This window comes from Endocarpon pusillum (assembly GCF_000464535.1).
Source record: "Endocarpon pusillum Z07020 unplaced genomic scaffold C724127, whole genome shotgun sequence".
Taxonomy (NCBI): Eukaryota; Fungi; Ascomycota; class Eurotiomycetes; order Verrucariales; family Verrucariaceae; genus Endocarpon; species Endocarpon pusillum.
The window spans coordinates 3,403-15,930 of NW_006913590.1; the positions used below are offsets into that span (position 1 = coordinate 3,403).

Below are 12,528 nucleotides of genomic sequence, written 5' to 3' on the forward strand. Positions count from 1 at the left end.
TACGAGAGTGAAGACAATTTCGTAGAAGCCGCTGAGGAAAGGCCCCATTCCTTGATCATCCTCAAACTTCATAAGTGGGTCCGAAAGGAGATGTTCCTGTTCGTAAAAGATGTGTACATGCCGCGCTGTATGCGCTGTGGTAGAATCACCGTCTGAGAGAAGATAACCTTAAGCATCACTGCCAGGGAATGATCAAACGTTCCCTTGCCCCTGTCACTAATCTCGTCGTTGAAAACAGTAATCCATGGCTCATTGTCGGTGCTGGCTGCTTCGCTTATGGTAAAGCTGTGGTTGGAATTTTGGTGTGATAACAGAGTATTTTGTGACCAAAGCTACGTTACAGGAAAACTCAGGGCTTACTTTGAACAGGGTGATGTAAGGGATGTTGATACAAAGTCTCAAGGGTATCCTTAGTGGCGGATATAGTAAGCTGCTCGCTTTGGACAGGAGACCAATAAAGAATTAGTGGCGTCCATATTCATTCGATCACACGTACACACCACCATTGAAGGATTCAGTCTCGGCTTCATAAACCCGATATGTTTTCAACACCAATTCTCACTCGTAGCTAGCACCGTCGATTTATTATATGAAACCTCGGATGGTCACATCGTTAGCATGTCTTGTTGATCCTAGATGGCCCCCCGGGTGTAACTTGGATTGTTTGAGCCTCATGTCACTACCAAGTACGCGCTAGCTACTACTTATCTTTTGACATGTACCACTACATTTACCCAAGGGTAATCCTAGAAACAGCATTCATTTGTTTGTCGCACGATTGCAAGAACATGTTCCAGCTCAAGGCTGTGCTACTCGAATCACAACCCATGCAGCCCAATCCTTGCTTGCCATGCTCCCACAGAGAGATTGGAATCCACAGTTCTAGTTGTGTCGGTCCGGTATGGTCGCTTGAATGCATATACTGCCAAAGCCAGGATTCGCTACGTGTTTCTTGATGCTTGATGAACTTTTGATATAATATGTGGGCAGACGACAAGGTCCTATCCTCCCCAACAACAACTTATGTGCCTTCGTCTTTGATTGAATCATATAAGGTCTGCACATAACGAAACCTTTTTGTGATCATGGCATCCTCGCCACCACCACCACCACCACCAGGACACGAGCTACCTTTTCGATCTGCCTCTGCTCTCAAGAAGCGTGTCCAACGATCAACGCGACAACGGACTGGTTTTTCTAAAGAGCCTGGGTCTCCTTCCAACTGCCCCTCTGCTACTCCTCACCCCTTCATCACCACTAATCGATCTCCCCACGGGAACACGGAAGGTGCCGGTGCCGGCCCCTCAAACGTATCCACAGTAGATCAGCCACTGCGAAAACGTGCTCCCAGAGATGTTTCCTCCACAATCCGGGACCAGACATTCACCTACCCTGCAATCCTGCACGCTATTGAGCAATCCGATAATCGAAGAGCGCTACTCGAACTCCTCCAGCAGGAACTCCAGGCTATACAAAGAGACCCCAATGATGATGACGGAAACCAGACGATGCCCGGACAGGGGATCAGGCAACTGACAGCCGCTATCCGCGAAACTGAGATCGACATCGCAGAGCAGGATAGGGAGGCGGTGCTGAAGGAGCGGAGCAAGAGAGCCAAATCCCTGAGAACCACGATTGGTCCTCTGTCAACAAAAAGCCATGGACAGACCATCACTTCGGGGCCTTCAGGATGGCCGAGTGTCACTGGGCAGCGTGAACGACAAGGAATTACTGCTAGGAGTAGGGACTCTGGCGGGGTGACTCCTTTAGAAGGCATTGTTACCACAGGTCGATTTGCGAGCAGTTCTGCTGGCCGTGGTACTCGTACTCCCAGCAAGCAATCTTCTCGTCAAAGCGCAACCCCTGCATGCAGGCGAAGCGAGCATGCTACCCGGAGTACTACTCGTACATCTACACCAGACAGGGAGAAGGAAACGTCCAAGCAAGCGGCTGCTGCAACAAGGAGTGATATTCCAAGTTATATTGATGCGCAAACTAGAGCTCATAGCCAATCGTCAAGCTTATCTGGTGACAAGAGATCCACGAAAGCCAATCCAGAAATTAATGACAAGGCCACTGGTCAGAGTGTCGGTACAAGAGGAGGTGCTGCTAGTCCGTCCAGTGGCAGGTCTCAGCCAGTTATGCCATGTTCAAGCAGTGCGGCAGCCGTAAGGACTGTTGCTCAAAAACAGGCTGCCGAGCTGGAAATTGCTGCACTGTGGAGGAGTGCTCGGAAGGAGACTACCAATCCATCTCGTAGCAGATCATCTTCACCCGCCAGCCCGCAGGTCAATGTGAGACTTGATAGTGCGAATAGAGGCGCAAGGGCCGACACTGCTGGTCCATCATACAACAGACCGCCGCCTGTCATGCCTAGGTCAAGTAGTCATTGGAGACCGGCAGATAGTGGTCCTGAGGTCAGTGATACACCAAGAGGCGTGGCTGGTCCATCTGGCGGCCAACCAACTCGTTTCCTGCCTGCGCCAAGTGGCCAAATGAGTGCAGCAGCGAGTGGTGCTACGAGTAGCGGTATCAGAGGAGATGCTGCTGCCTTGCCCGTTGGCATACCAAGTCACGTTCAACCTTCGTCAGCTGGCCCGTGCGCTGCCGCTGCAAGTGGCCCTGTAGGGAATCTTGCGGGAGGAAACGCCGCTGATCCACCTCCCAACGGACCTGGATTTTTCCCACCTTTGCCAGGTGCTGTGGGTAATGCTGTATGGACAAACGTTGCTGGTCAAGCCATTGGCATACCTGGTATAGTATGGGGTTTACCGATTGGTTCATCCGCCGGCATACCTGGATTTCCTATGCCTCCGCTAGGTGACTCGAGTACTACTGTACGTGGTACACCGGTTGGTATGGGTGGGTTTCCTATGCCTCTACTAGATGGCTCGAGTGCTGCAGTACGTGGTGCTACTGGTCCACTCATTGGCATACCTGGCTTTCCCATCCCTCCAGAAGGTAGTTCGGATGCTGTCGTGCGGCGTGCTTCTGATCCTCCCAGAAGCATACCTGGGCCCTCTTTGTCTCCGCTAGTTGGCAATTGGGTTGCTGCGGGTAGTGCAACAGTGACTGATACCGGCACGGGTCAACCCAGTCTACCTACTGCTTCACCCATACCTAATGTTGGTGGTGCACCTGTTTATGGGGCTCATGCTGGGAATACAGCTTTTTGGAACGCAGCTGGCGCCCAAGCGAGTGATCGACCCGGAGCTGCTATCATCAGCCAGGACAGATATTGGGGTGCTGCTGTTGAGCGGCAGACTGCTGGAACGGCTAGTGATAGAGCTGGACCCAGCACCGTTGAAAAGGGAAATAAGGAAGGGGTTGCTAGTAAAAGCAGTGGTAGCAAGAGGAGAGCTGCAGCTCCACCTGGTGATATAATTTCTAGTGGAGAGCAGAGAGATGCTGGAGCGGGTAGTGGTGCTAGAGGAGCAACCGGTTCGTTAAGTAGTAGGATGGGGCCTCCCGCCTCGAAGCAGGCTAGCAGACAAAGAGATTCTGCTTCGACCACTGGTACTGAGGGTGAGACCGGTAACACTCGAATCGAGCAAGAAGATGCGGAGGATGAACTACATTGGACTGATCTGATAGAATATCACCAGCCAACACCTGATGGGGATGATACCTGGCAGCAATGATATTGAGACAGGCCTCTTCAAGCATTAACCATCTCAACAACACCTACCCAGGGAGACCAATCGCTGTTTAATATGTGTGCAGCAGTACCAAAAATAGCCACAGCAGCAACAAAATGCATTAGTGGCCACTGCCAGCAATGCAGGCACCACCACAGGCACCATAGCAAGTACTTCGTACAAGAGTACCAATACTACGTACCACAACGGCCAGAGTAGCTGGCGTAGCAAAAACAGTGATCATCGAACAGACCGAGCAGAAGAAGCAAGATTGCACGAAATTCCAAAATACACCACCTGGTGGCCTGGGGACGATGTGCAGAAGCTACCAGTAACTACTGCGCTCCCATGGAACTCGGTGATAGCTGGAGGACCACAACGGTGGCCAAATTTATGTTCGGAATATATGACACCCGGAAATAAGCGTGTCATTTACCCGGAGAACTGAGCACTCGAAACCTTAGTTGAAAGGAACAATCGGGACGCAGCATTTCGAATCGAGAAAATCGACGAAGCGGCGACGGTGAGTTTCATTATTTTTGTAAGATTTTGTTGTGCGTGACTGCGATTCTGACGCAAACCCCCAACCAACTCAGAATAGCCCAGAGATCTTAGTCCATTCAGAATGAATGGTAATGGTTGGCGCCCTGAAGCTTGGAGCTATTGTGACTAGCACCCTTCAAATAAGATGTACGGAGGCGTGCACCAAAAGTCATTACCGAGCTAAATTTTAGCTGCGGGTGCTAGTTCCTAGTCCGCGCCACTCTCTTCCTAGTGTGTACTTGGCGCCCCATAGAAATTTGTATGAGGATAGACGTACCTGTCAGGAAAGCTCTGGGGGTGGCCAGGAATGCTCTGAATTTTGTGATTTTGAAAAGAATTGACGCAGTTTGACGGTAAATAGCTCTTATGAAGTGTTATTTGGCAGCTGTAGAAGCGTTTTACAAGCCAGATTTGCAAATAGGCCTGCGTACGCTCTATCTGCTTCTCTGCTCTGCCTGCGCCAGCGCCAGCGTACAGCCTGTGTTCTATTACTCCTCATCAAGCCATTCGTTGTCGCCCTGGGTATCCTGTGCATCCGTAGCCTGTTGAATATCTCTGTTAACAAACTGGTGGCTTGATTTAATGCCCTTAATTTGGCGGCCTGCCTAGCTTCTTTTGTAACCTTGTTCGCCCTCTTTGTACTTATTACCTTTATTAAGACAAATAATCTCTTGAATATAATTAGGAATTACCTATATCTATTACTATATCTGCTCTTATAATAAATCTTGCTAGCCTATATATTACTTCTTCTCTATTTCTATATAATAAGTTATAACGCCTTGCTTAGTAGTCTTCTTCTTTATTTAAAACTAAGCAGGCTCAGAGGCGTTAAGATTAGGTAAATTCCCTAATTATAAAAGCTTTTTGATGCTATAAAGCTTATAAATAAAGGCTTAATAAGGATGTGAATAGACAGGGGCATTATTATCTTGAATAATAGTATTAGGACGCTCTTGTATATATTCTTTGGCAAAGGGTATTAGCTTTTAGAGTAGAATAACCTTCTAATAGCGAAACTAGTTAATACCTCTTGCTTTATTATTATGTATAAGCTTGCTTGTCTTCTCTATAAATCTCTACTATAGAGCTCGACCTCTTGAATGTCGGTATATATTCATCCTTCTTATCTGCGTTTTAAGCTCCTAGCGCATTTTAACAGAGGGTTTAAGAAGCTTATTTAGCTCTTAAAGTTCCTTCTTTACTTTCTTCTTCTCTTTTGTTGTCTTTTTTATCCAAATATAATAAAGCCCTTTAGAGTCATAAGAAAAGCATCCTTAAAACATGAATTTAGAAAAGCCCTTCTACTAATATTAAATAATAGTCTTTTTATATATTTCTTTACTATTTCTTTAAAGCTGTATAGCTCCTTAATAATAATTAAGAATAACAGATGTCTTATTACTCTAAATAACGTTTTTCTAGTCTTCTAAAGTCTAATCTTAATGCTCTAAAGTAAATACTAATTAAGCAGCTTTTTAAGTAGAATTTAGGCTAGGTTTACATGTTAGTTTGACTAAATAAAGGCTATATTTATAGAGAATTTAAAGAGTATTATGTTAGGGCTTAACTAGTTAAGACAAGTAGCTATATCTTTAGCTATTAAAGATTCAAAGTATAGTATAAAGTAAGTATATTTCGTAAGTCTAAGAATGCTATTATATTTTACCTTTATAGTTTAGTCCTATAATAGTAATAGCTTTATAATAAAGTCTATTACTATTACTTCCTAAGCTCCCTTTAATACCTTTAGTGACTATATTTTACTATATAATTTGTGTCTTAAGTACTTTGTTTTCTAATATATATTATACTTGTTTATTTATTCTTAGACGGATTTGTTTATTTATAAAAAATAGTATAATCTTAAAATCTGTTTAAGTGTCTTGTTAATCCCTTAATATTTAGCTAGTATTTCTTTATAATACTAATAAAGTATTATATCTTTTGCAGAATTAGCCATATATACTAGTCCTTTATACAAAATTAGCCTGCTATCTTGTATTTTAAACACTAGGTAGTTTTCAGGTTTCTTCTTAATTTCTTTTGCTAATCTGTCCTTTTAATATACTCTAATTAGTTGTTTTTCCTAATCTTAATTAGAGATTATAAAAGTAGCTATAAGTGTTAAATTATTATATCTTATTAATTTGTCTAGATTTAATTATAGTATTAATTTAAGTAGTGCTTTAGTATTCTTAAAGTAATCTATATGTTTACTAAACATGTCTGCTTTTGTATTATTATTTCTTTTTCTATAAGAGATCTTAAAGTTATATCTTAATAATGTTTCTGATTATTTAATCTATCTCTTATTAAGTTCTTTAGTTATAATAAAATATAATAGATTCTTATAATCTATATATATCTTTACTAGATACTTAGATCCTTCTAAATATATATGTTATTTATCAAATACTGTTATAATAGCTAAGAGTTTCTTATTATAAATCTTGTAATTAAGTTCTGTTAGAATTATCTTTCTTAAGTAAAAGGCAACTAGCCTTAGTTGTCCTTTATTGTCTAGTTAACTTATATATATTCTTATAATATAGTCTAATATATCTGTTTCTAAGACTATTTGCCTCTCTAAGTCAAATATCATAAGTATAAAAGTAGACATAAATTATTTCTTTAACTCTTAGAATAAAGACTCTGCTTTTATTCCCTAATAAAAGAGTTAATCTTTCTTAATTATTAAAGTTAGTAGCACTATAATCTTTAAGTACTCTTTAATAAATCTCTTATAGAAGTTCACAAATCTAAGGAAAGATTATATTTCCTTAATATTCTTTAGTTAAGGCTAGTCTTATACTACCTTAACTTTGGATTTGTCTATTTAGATTCCACTTGTGATTAAGATATAACCTAAGAACTTTACTTTCTTTTTGTAAAATTTATACTTCTTTAGTTTAATTAAGAGATATGTCTTCTTTAAAATACGAAGCACCTGCTTTATATAGCTCTTGTATTCCTTTTCTATTTTTAAGTAGATAAGAATGTTATTAAGGTATATTATAATAAAGATGTCTATATTTCCTTAATATTCTTTAGTTAAGGCTAGTCTTATACTACCTTAACTTTGGATTTGTCTATTTAGATTCCACTTGTGATTAAGATATAACCTAAGAACTTTACTTTCTTTTTGTAAAATTTATACTTCTTTAGTTTAATTAAGAGATATGTCTTCTTTAAAATACGAAGCACCTGCTTTATATAGCTCTTGTATTCCTTTTCTATTTTTAAGTAGATAAGAATGTTATTAAGGTATATTATAATAAAGATGTCTAAGAATTCTTTTAGGATATTATTAATTAAGGCCTAAAACGTTATAGATATATTTGTTAACCTAAATAGTATAACAAAATATTTATAATAGCTATACTATATATAAAACGTAATCTTTTATTCCTCTTCTTCCTTTATTCTAACTAGATTATATACTCCTTATAAATCAAGTATTATAAATTATTCTGCTTTATAAATCCTGTTATAAAGTTCTGAAATAAGTAATAATATATATTAATTTTTTATTATAATTATATTTAGCTATCTATAATCTATATATAATCTTAACTTTCTGTTAGGTTTTAGTATAAACAGTATTAGATAACTAGCTAGAGATGTCAAAGGTCTTATAAATCCTTTCTTTAGGTTTTTATCTAGGTATTCCTTTGTTTCCTTTAATTGTCTTTCTGAAAGTCGGTATATTAGTTTAAATACTAGTTTAGTTCTAAATTCTAAAGATATCTTATAGTCTTAAGATTAATATTTAGGCAAGGCTATATTTTCCTTATCTTCCTTAAATAACTCTTTGAATTCCTTATATTCTGATGAGTAGTTATTAAGACTATCTAAAGCTTCTAAGGTCATAAGTTATATCTATATAGCCTTAGTAAAATATGCTTATATATTAGATATTCTATACTTATAATTATGAAACGTTAATATATATAACTTTTAATTAATTACTAGGTTATAATATATTAACTAAGGTGGGCAGTTATCGAGACTGTCCAAAGCTTCTGAGGTCATAGGTCGTATCTATACAGCCTTGGTGAAGTGTGCCTGTGTGTTAGGTATCCCACACTCACAATCGTGGAACGTCTCAGCGTATATAACTTCCAATTGATCACTAGGTTGTGATATGTCAACCAGGGTTTCCCTAGTATGACGTCGTGTTTGATCTGAGTAACATCCATCACTATTTCTTCGTAATGATCCTCAATCTGCAATCTTAATAGTTGCGTTTTTGTAGTAATCTAACCTTATCCTTCTTTAACAAGTAATTTGTTAGCTAGCCTTAGTTAGTAAAGGTTCTCTTTATCCTTAATAGGAGTTTAATTTCAAAGTATATATTCTTATAAGATATAGTTCCTTATAGCTCCTAAATCTATTATAATCTTTGCCTTTTTATTATTTAGAAGTATATATAATATTATATATTATAAGTAATATACGTCTAGCATCACAATTATTTATGACCTTTTTTCGCGTTCTTTAGATTATCTCTTTAAAAGACTTCCTAGTTTTTTGACTTCTTTAGTGCCTTATAAGTATATACTCTTGTAATTAGGCATCCGGGTCCTTTGTTACAAAGGGTTTATACCTCTTTAACTTTCTTTACTAGATAAATGCTTAATAATTCCCTTTCTTCTTAAGTATAGTTTTAGAAGTAATCATGTCCCTTATATAGCTTATAATACTGATATAACATATTTAAATATAAAAAATATTTATATAGTTCTTGCTAAGTACAGTATTCTATTACAACTATAATAAATAGTAGTTTTTTAGCGGCTTTTGTTCTCTTTAACTTAAATTCTTTAATATTCTTATTACTTTTAATTTCTTCTAATTATAGGCTTTATATAATAGTTTCCTATCTATATTTAAGTTTATTTAATATAATACTGTCTTAAAGGTCCTGTTTATCTAATCCTTAATATATGTAAAACTTACTTTTGTTATAATTTAGGCATTCCTTCTTTTTACAGAACTTAATTATAAATACTTTCCCTTATTCTTTAAGTATTATGTCTAAATCATACGTAATATATTCGTATTTTGCTGCTAGTTCATAATCCTTATTAAAGTATTTAACTCGTATCTATAGATTTATTAATAATCTAATATAATCTAGTTTCTTAATCTCTAAGACTTCTATATATATCTTTATTACTTCTAGTCCTAATTCTTTATTATTATTATTTGCTTTATATTCTGGTTTATTATTATTATATATAAAAAGAGTATTAAGTAACTAATATAACCTTGGTTTCTGTAAGTACTACTCTATATTATCCTTGTTACTTAAATATATAATACTGTTATTATTATAACAAGTAATCTAAGATAACAGATTATATAATGTTTCAGGCATGCTTCTCTTTAGCTGTCTCTGTAATGTTTCCTTAGGGTCGCCTTTCTTGCCTATAGATTTCTTATCTACCCAGTTCTTTCTTTAGGGCTTATGACTTTCTTCTTCCGGAATTCCTTCTGTAGCGCCTAACTCTTAATTCTTTTTGTACTCTTTAGTATAGTGACTAGGTTTTTTGCATATTAGATATAATCCTTTTTTGTGTCGCTCTGTCTATTATTCTCTAGAGACTCTTTACTTGCTCTTTCTATTCTAACGCTTCTTAAGTAGTCCTGGTCTTCTCCCTTTCTTAGTTGTGTCTAGGTCTATTAGCATACTTTGTCCTATAGGGTAATGCCCTAGGGTTTTATGTTTTAAACGTTGTGTATTAGTTTAGTATTGTACTGGAAATATGATATAGTTTTTCTTTTAGTCTTTTTTGAGTTGTCTTTCATAATTCTAGTTATTTATTTTAATTACTATTTCGATCAAAGGTAACAATTTACTTAGTTAGTTAATCTTAGATAGATCATCTTTTACTAAATCCTTTAGTCCTTTGTAAAAGATAACTGCTAGTGCAGCATTCTCATAATTCTAGTTATTTATTTTAATTACTATTTCGATCAAAGGTAACAATTTACTTAGTTAGTTAATCTTAGATAGATCATCTTTTACTAAATCCTTTAGTCCTTTGTAAAAGATAACTGCTAGTGCAGCATTCTCTTAGTCAACTTGTAAGGCGATCTAGTAAAACTTAGAAGCATAGTCTGCAGCAGATCCCTTTTGCCTTATGTGCAGTAGGTCTTGTTTAGCTTCCTTAATTGTGTCTACGTTCTTATATACTTATTTAATCTTAATTACAAAATTAGTAAAGCTATAAAAGATTTATTATATATCTGGTTCTTAATTCTTTAATGCTTTCTTAAGCTTGTCCTTAAGATAGGGTTCAAATTAATTATATATAGCTCCTTAAAGAAAGGTAGCTATATATAATACTTTCTTTTTATCTGTGTCTACTACTTATATATAAAATAAGAAGTTAATTCTTAATTAGTTTAAGAATTCTTAAAGTCTCTTTTGATCTTTATAAAAGAGATCTAGTAGTACAACTTTAAACTATGTGTTTCTTTCTTAGCCCTTAATAGTAGTGATAAGTCCTAAGGCTACTAACATAGTGTATGCCTTAAGTAATATGTATAGTATCTGTTTAACTATACTTAGTGTTCTGAAGAGTAGTAATCAAAGTGTTAGGGCTTAACTAGCTAAGACAAGTCTCAACTAGAAGCTAGGTCTAAGTAGGTTAGTTAAGTAGAACAAAGAGTACAGTAACAGGTATAAGTATGTCTTGAACTTAGGTGTAAGTTGATAATATAAGTTAACTACGAAGACTATAAAACTACCTAGGAAATAAGCATGCTTATATAAAGTAAAAGATTTGTGCTTAGAGTTAATTATCCTAATCATTTCTAATCATTGCTTATAAGTACTTACCCTAATTACCTCTGATTATTGCTTATAAGTGCTTACCCTGATCACCTCTAATCATTGCTTATAAGTGCTCATCCTGATTACCTCTAATCATTACGTTGTCTAGGTCTGACTATATGTGTAGTTCAGGGTCTAGTCCTGTCCAAGTCTGTCATAGTTCCTTCGCAGAGTGCCAGGCAGCTCTGTAGTGCCTGTCAGTGCTTAGCGTGTTTACATGCTATAACATAGCTCAAATTCTATATTAATTTAGATAATCTTTTTCTAAATATATTTATTACGTAGTGCCTTTTAGCTATAAGGGTTTATTATATAAGTATAATACGCAAAAAGGCTAATAGCTTTTCCTCTGATCTTTAGAGTTATTTTGATAATAATAATAAGCTATTATAAGACTTTACTATAGCAGAAGTAATAGATAACAATATTATATACTTTATTTAGCAAGATAATAAGGCTATAGGCACTATTTCAACTGCTTATAGTCTTAATAAACCTAAGAATAAAATTTAACGCCTATAAAGATACTTAAAACTAACTTTTAAAAATAAACGTATTTTACGCCTTATTTTTAATAATTAACCCTTTAAAAAGCTCTTTATATCAAAGGCTATTAATAATTATAATCATTATATAAAGAGTGTAGACCAGGCTAATTAACTGCATACAAGCTTTATATACTATAGAAAGAAGAATTATTAAATGTAGTAGCCCTTATTTTTCTTTCTTATTAATATTACTAATACTAACGCTTATTTATTATAGAAATAGAGTAATAAAGAGTAAAATTATAATAGTTATAAGTTATTTATAAGTGCTTTATATAACTAATTATTATATTTAAATAATTTAAAAAAGAAGAAGAAGAAAAAGAAAAAGAAGAAGAAGAAGAAGGAACAATCTTATCCTTAACCCACAACAATATTTAAACGCTACTATAAATATATACAAACAAAAGAGCATGGCTGGTGCGAATAGGGAAGACTCTATTCACCAGGCTGCCCACGCAAAAGAGCACCCAAGCGCAAATTTAGCGCAGATATTACAGAATTTACTCAAAATAGCGTTGCCAACGGTATTTTAGGTGGTTCTCACACGGCCTATATGTGTAGTAAATGTCAAATTTGGCTTTGTATCAAAGGGGAATGTTGGCAACGATATCATCACTCAATTGGAGTCAATTGCTAGATAGAATGGCCTCAATTCGCTCGAAACAGGTGTTTGTTGACATTTTGAATCCCTTATCAGTGATCGACAGCGCTAATTGGCACAATCTACATCCCTGTCCGGGGACGAAGGGGATAAGCCGATCCTTAGGGGTGAAATCACTGTTGATGGGAATACAGTGTGGTTACAGGCCAGAACTCTCCCTGCGACTTTGGCTGGTTCGTCTCTTTTCGACCCTCGGGTAGGTGCTGTCAATTGGATTGTCGATTATTGCGATGTGATGTAGTAGGCTAATTCCGGGCCGGAGGCGCCGTGACGCCTAGAGCCGGAGCCTCT

At 36.6% G+C, this 12,528-nt stretch overlaps 1 protein-coding gene across 1 annotated transcript; it reads left to right on the forward strand.

Annotated features, from left to right (window-relative positions):
* Positions 1 to 1,085: 1,085 nt before the first annotated feature.
* EPUS_09373 (uncharacterized protein) lies at positions 1,086 to 3,641 on the forward strand (the record flags this gene model as incomplete). The annotated part of the gene is made up of 1 exon (XM_007788903.1): positions 1,086 to 3,641. The coding sequence occupies one exon, from the start codon at positions 1,086 to 1,088 to the stop codon at positions 3,639 to 3,641; it is 2,556 nt and encodes an 851-aa protein (XP_007787093.1).
* Between the last annotated feature and the right edge of the window lie 8,887 nt (positions 3,642 to 12,528).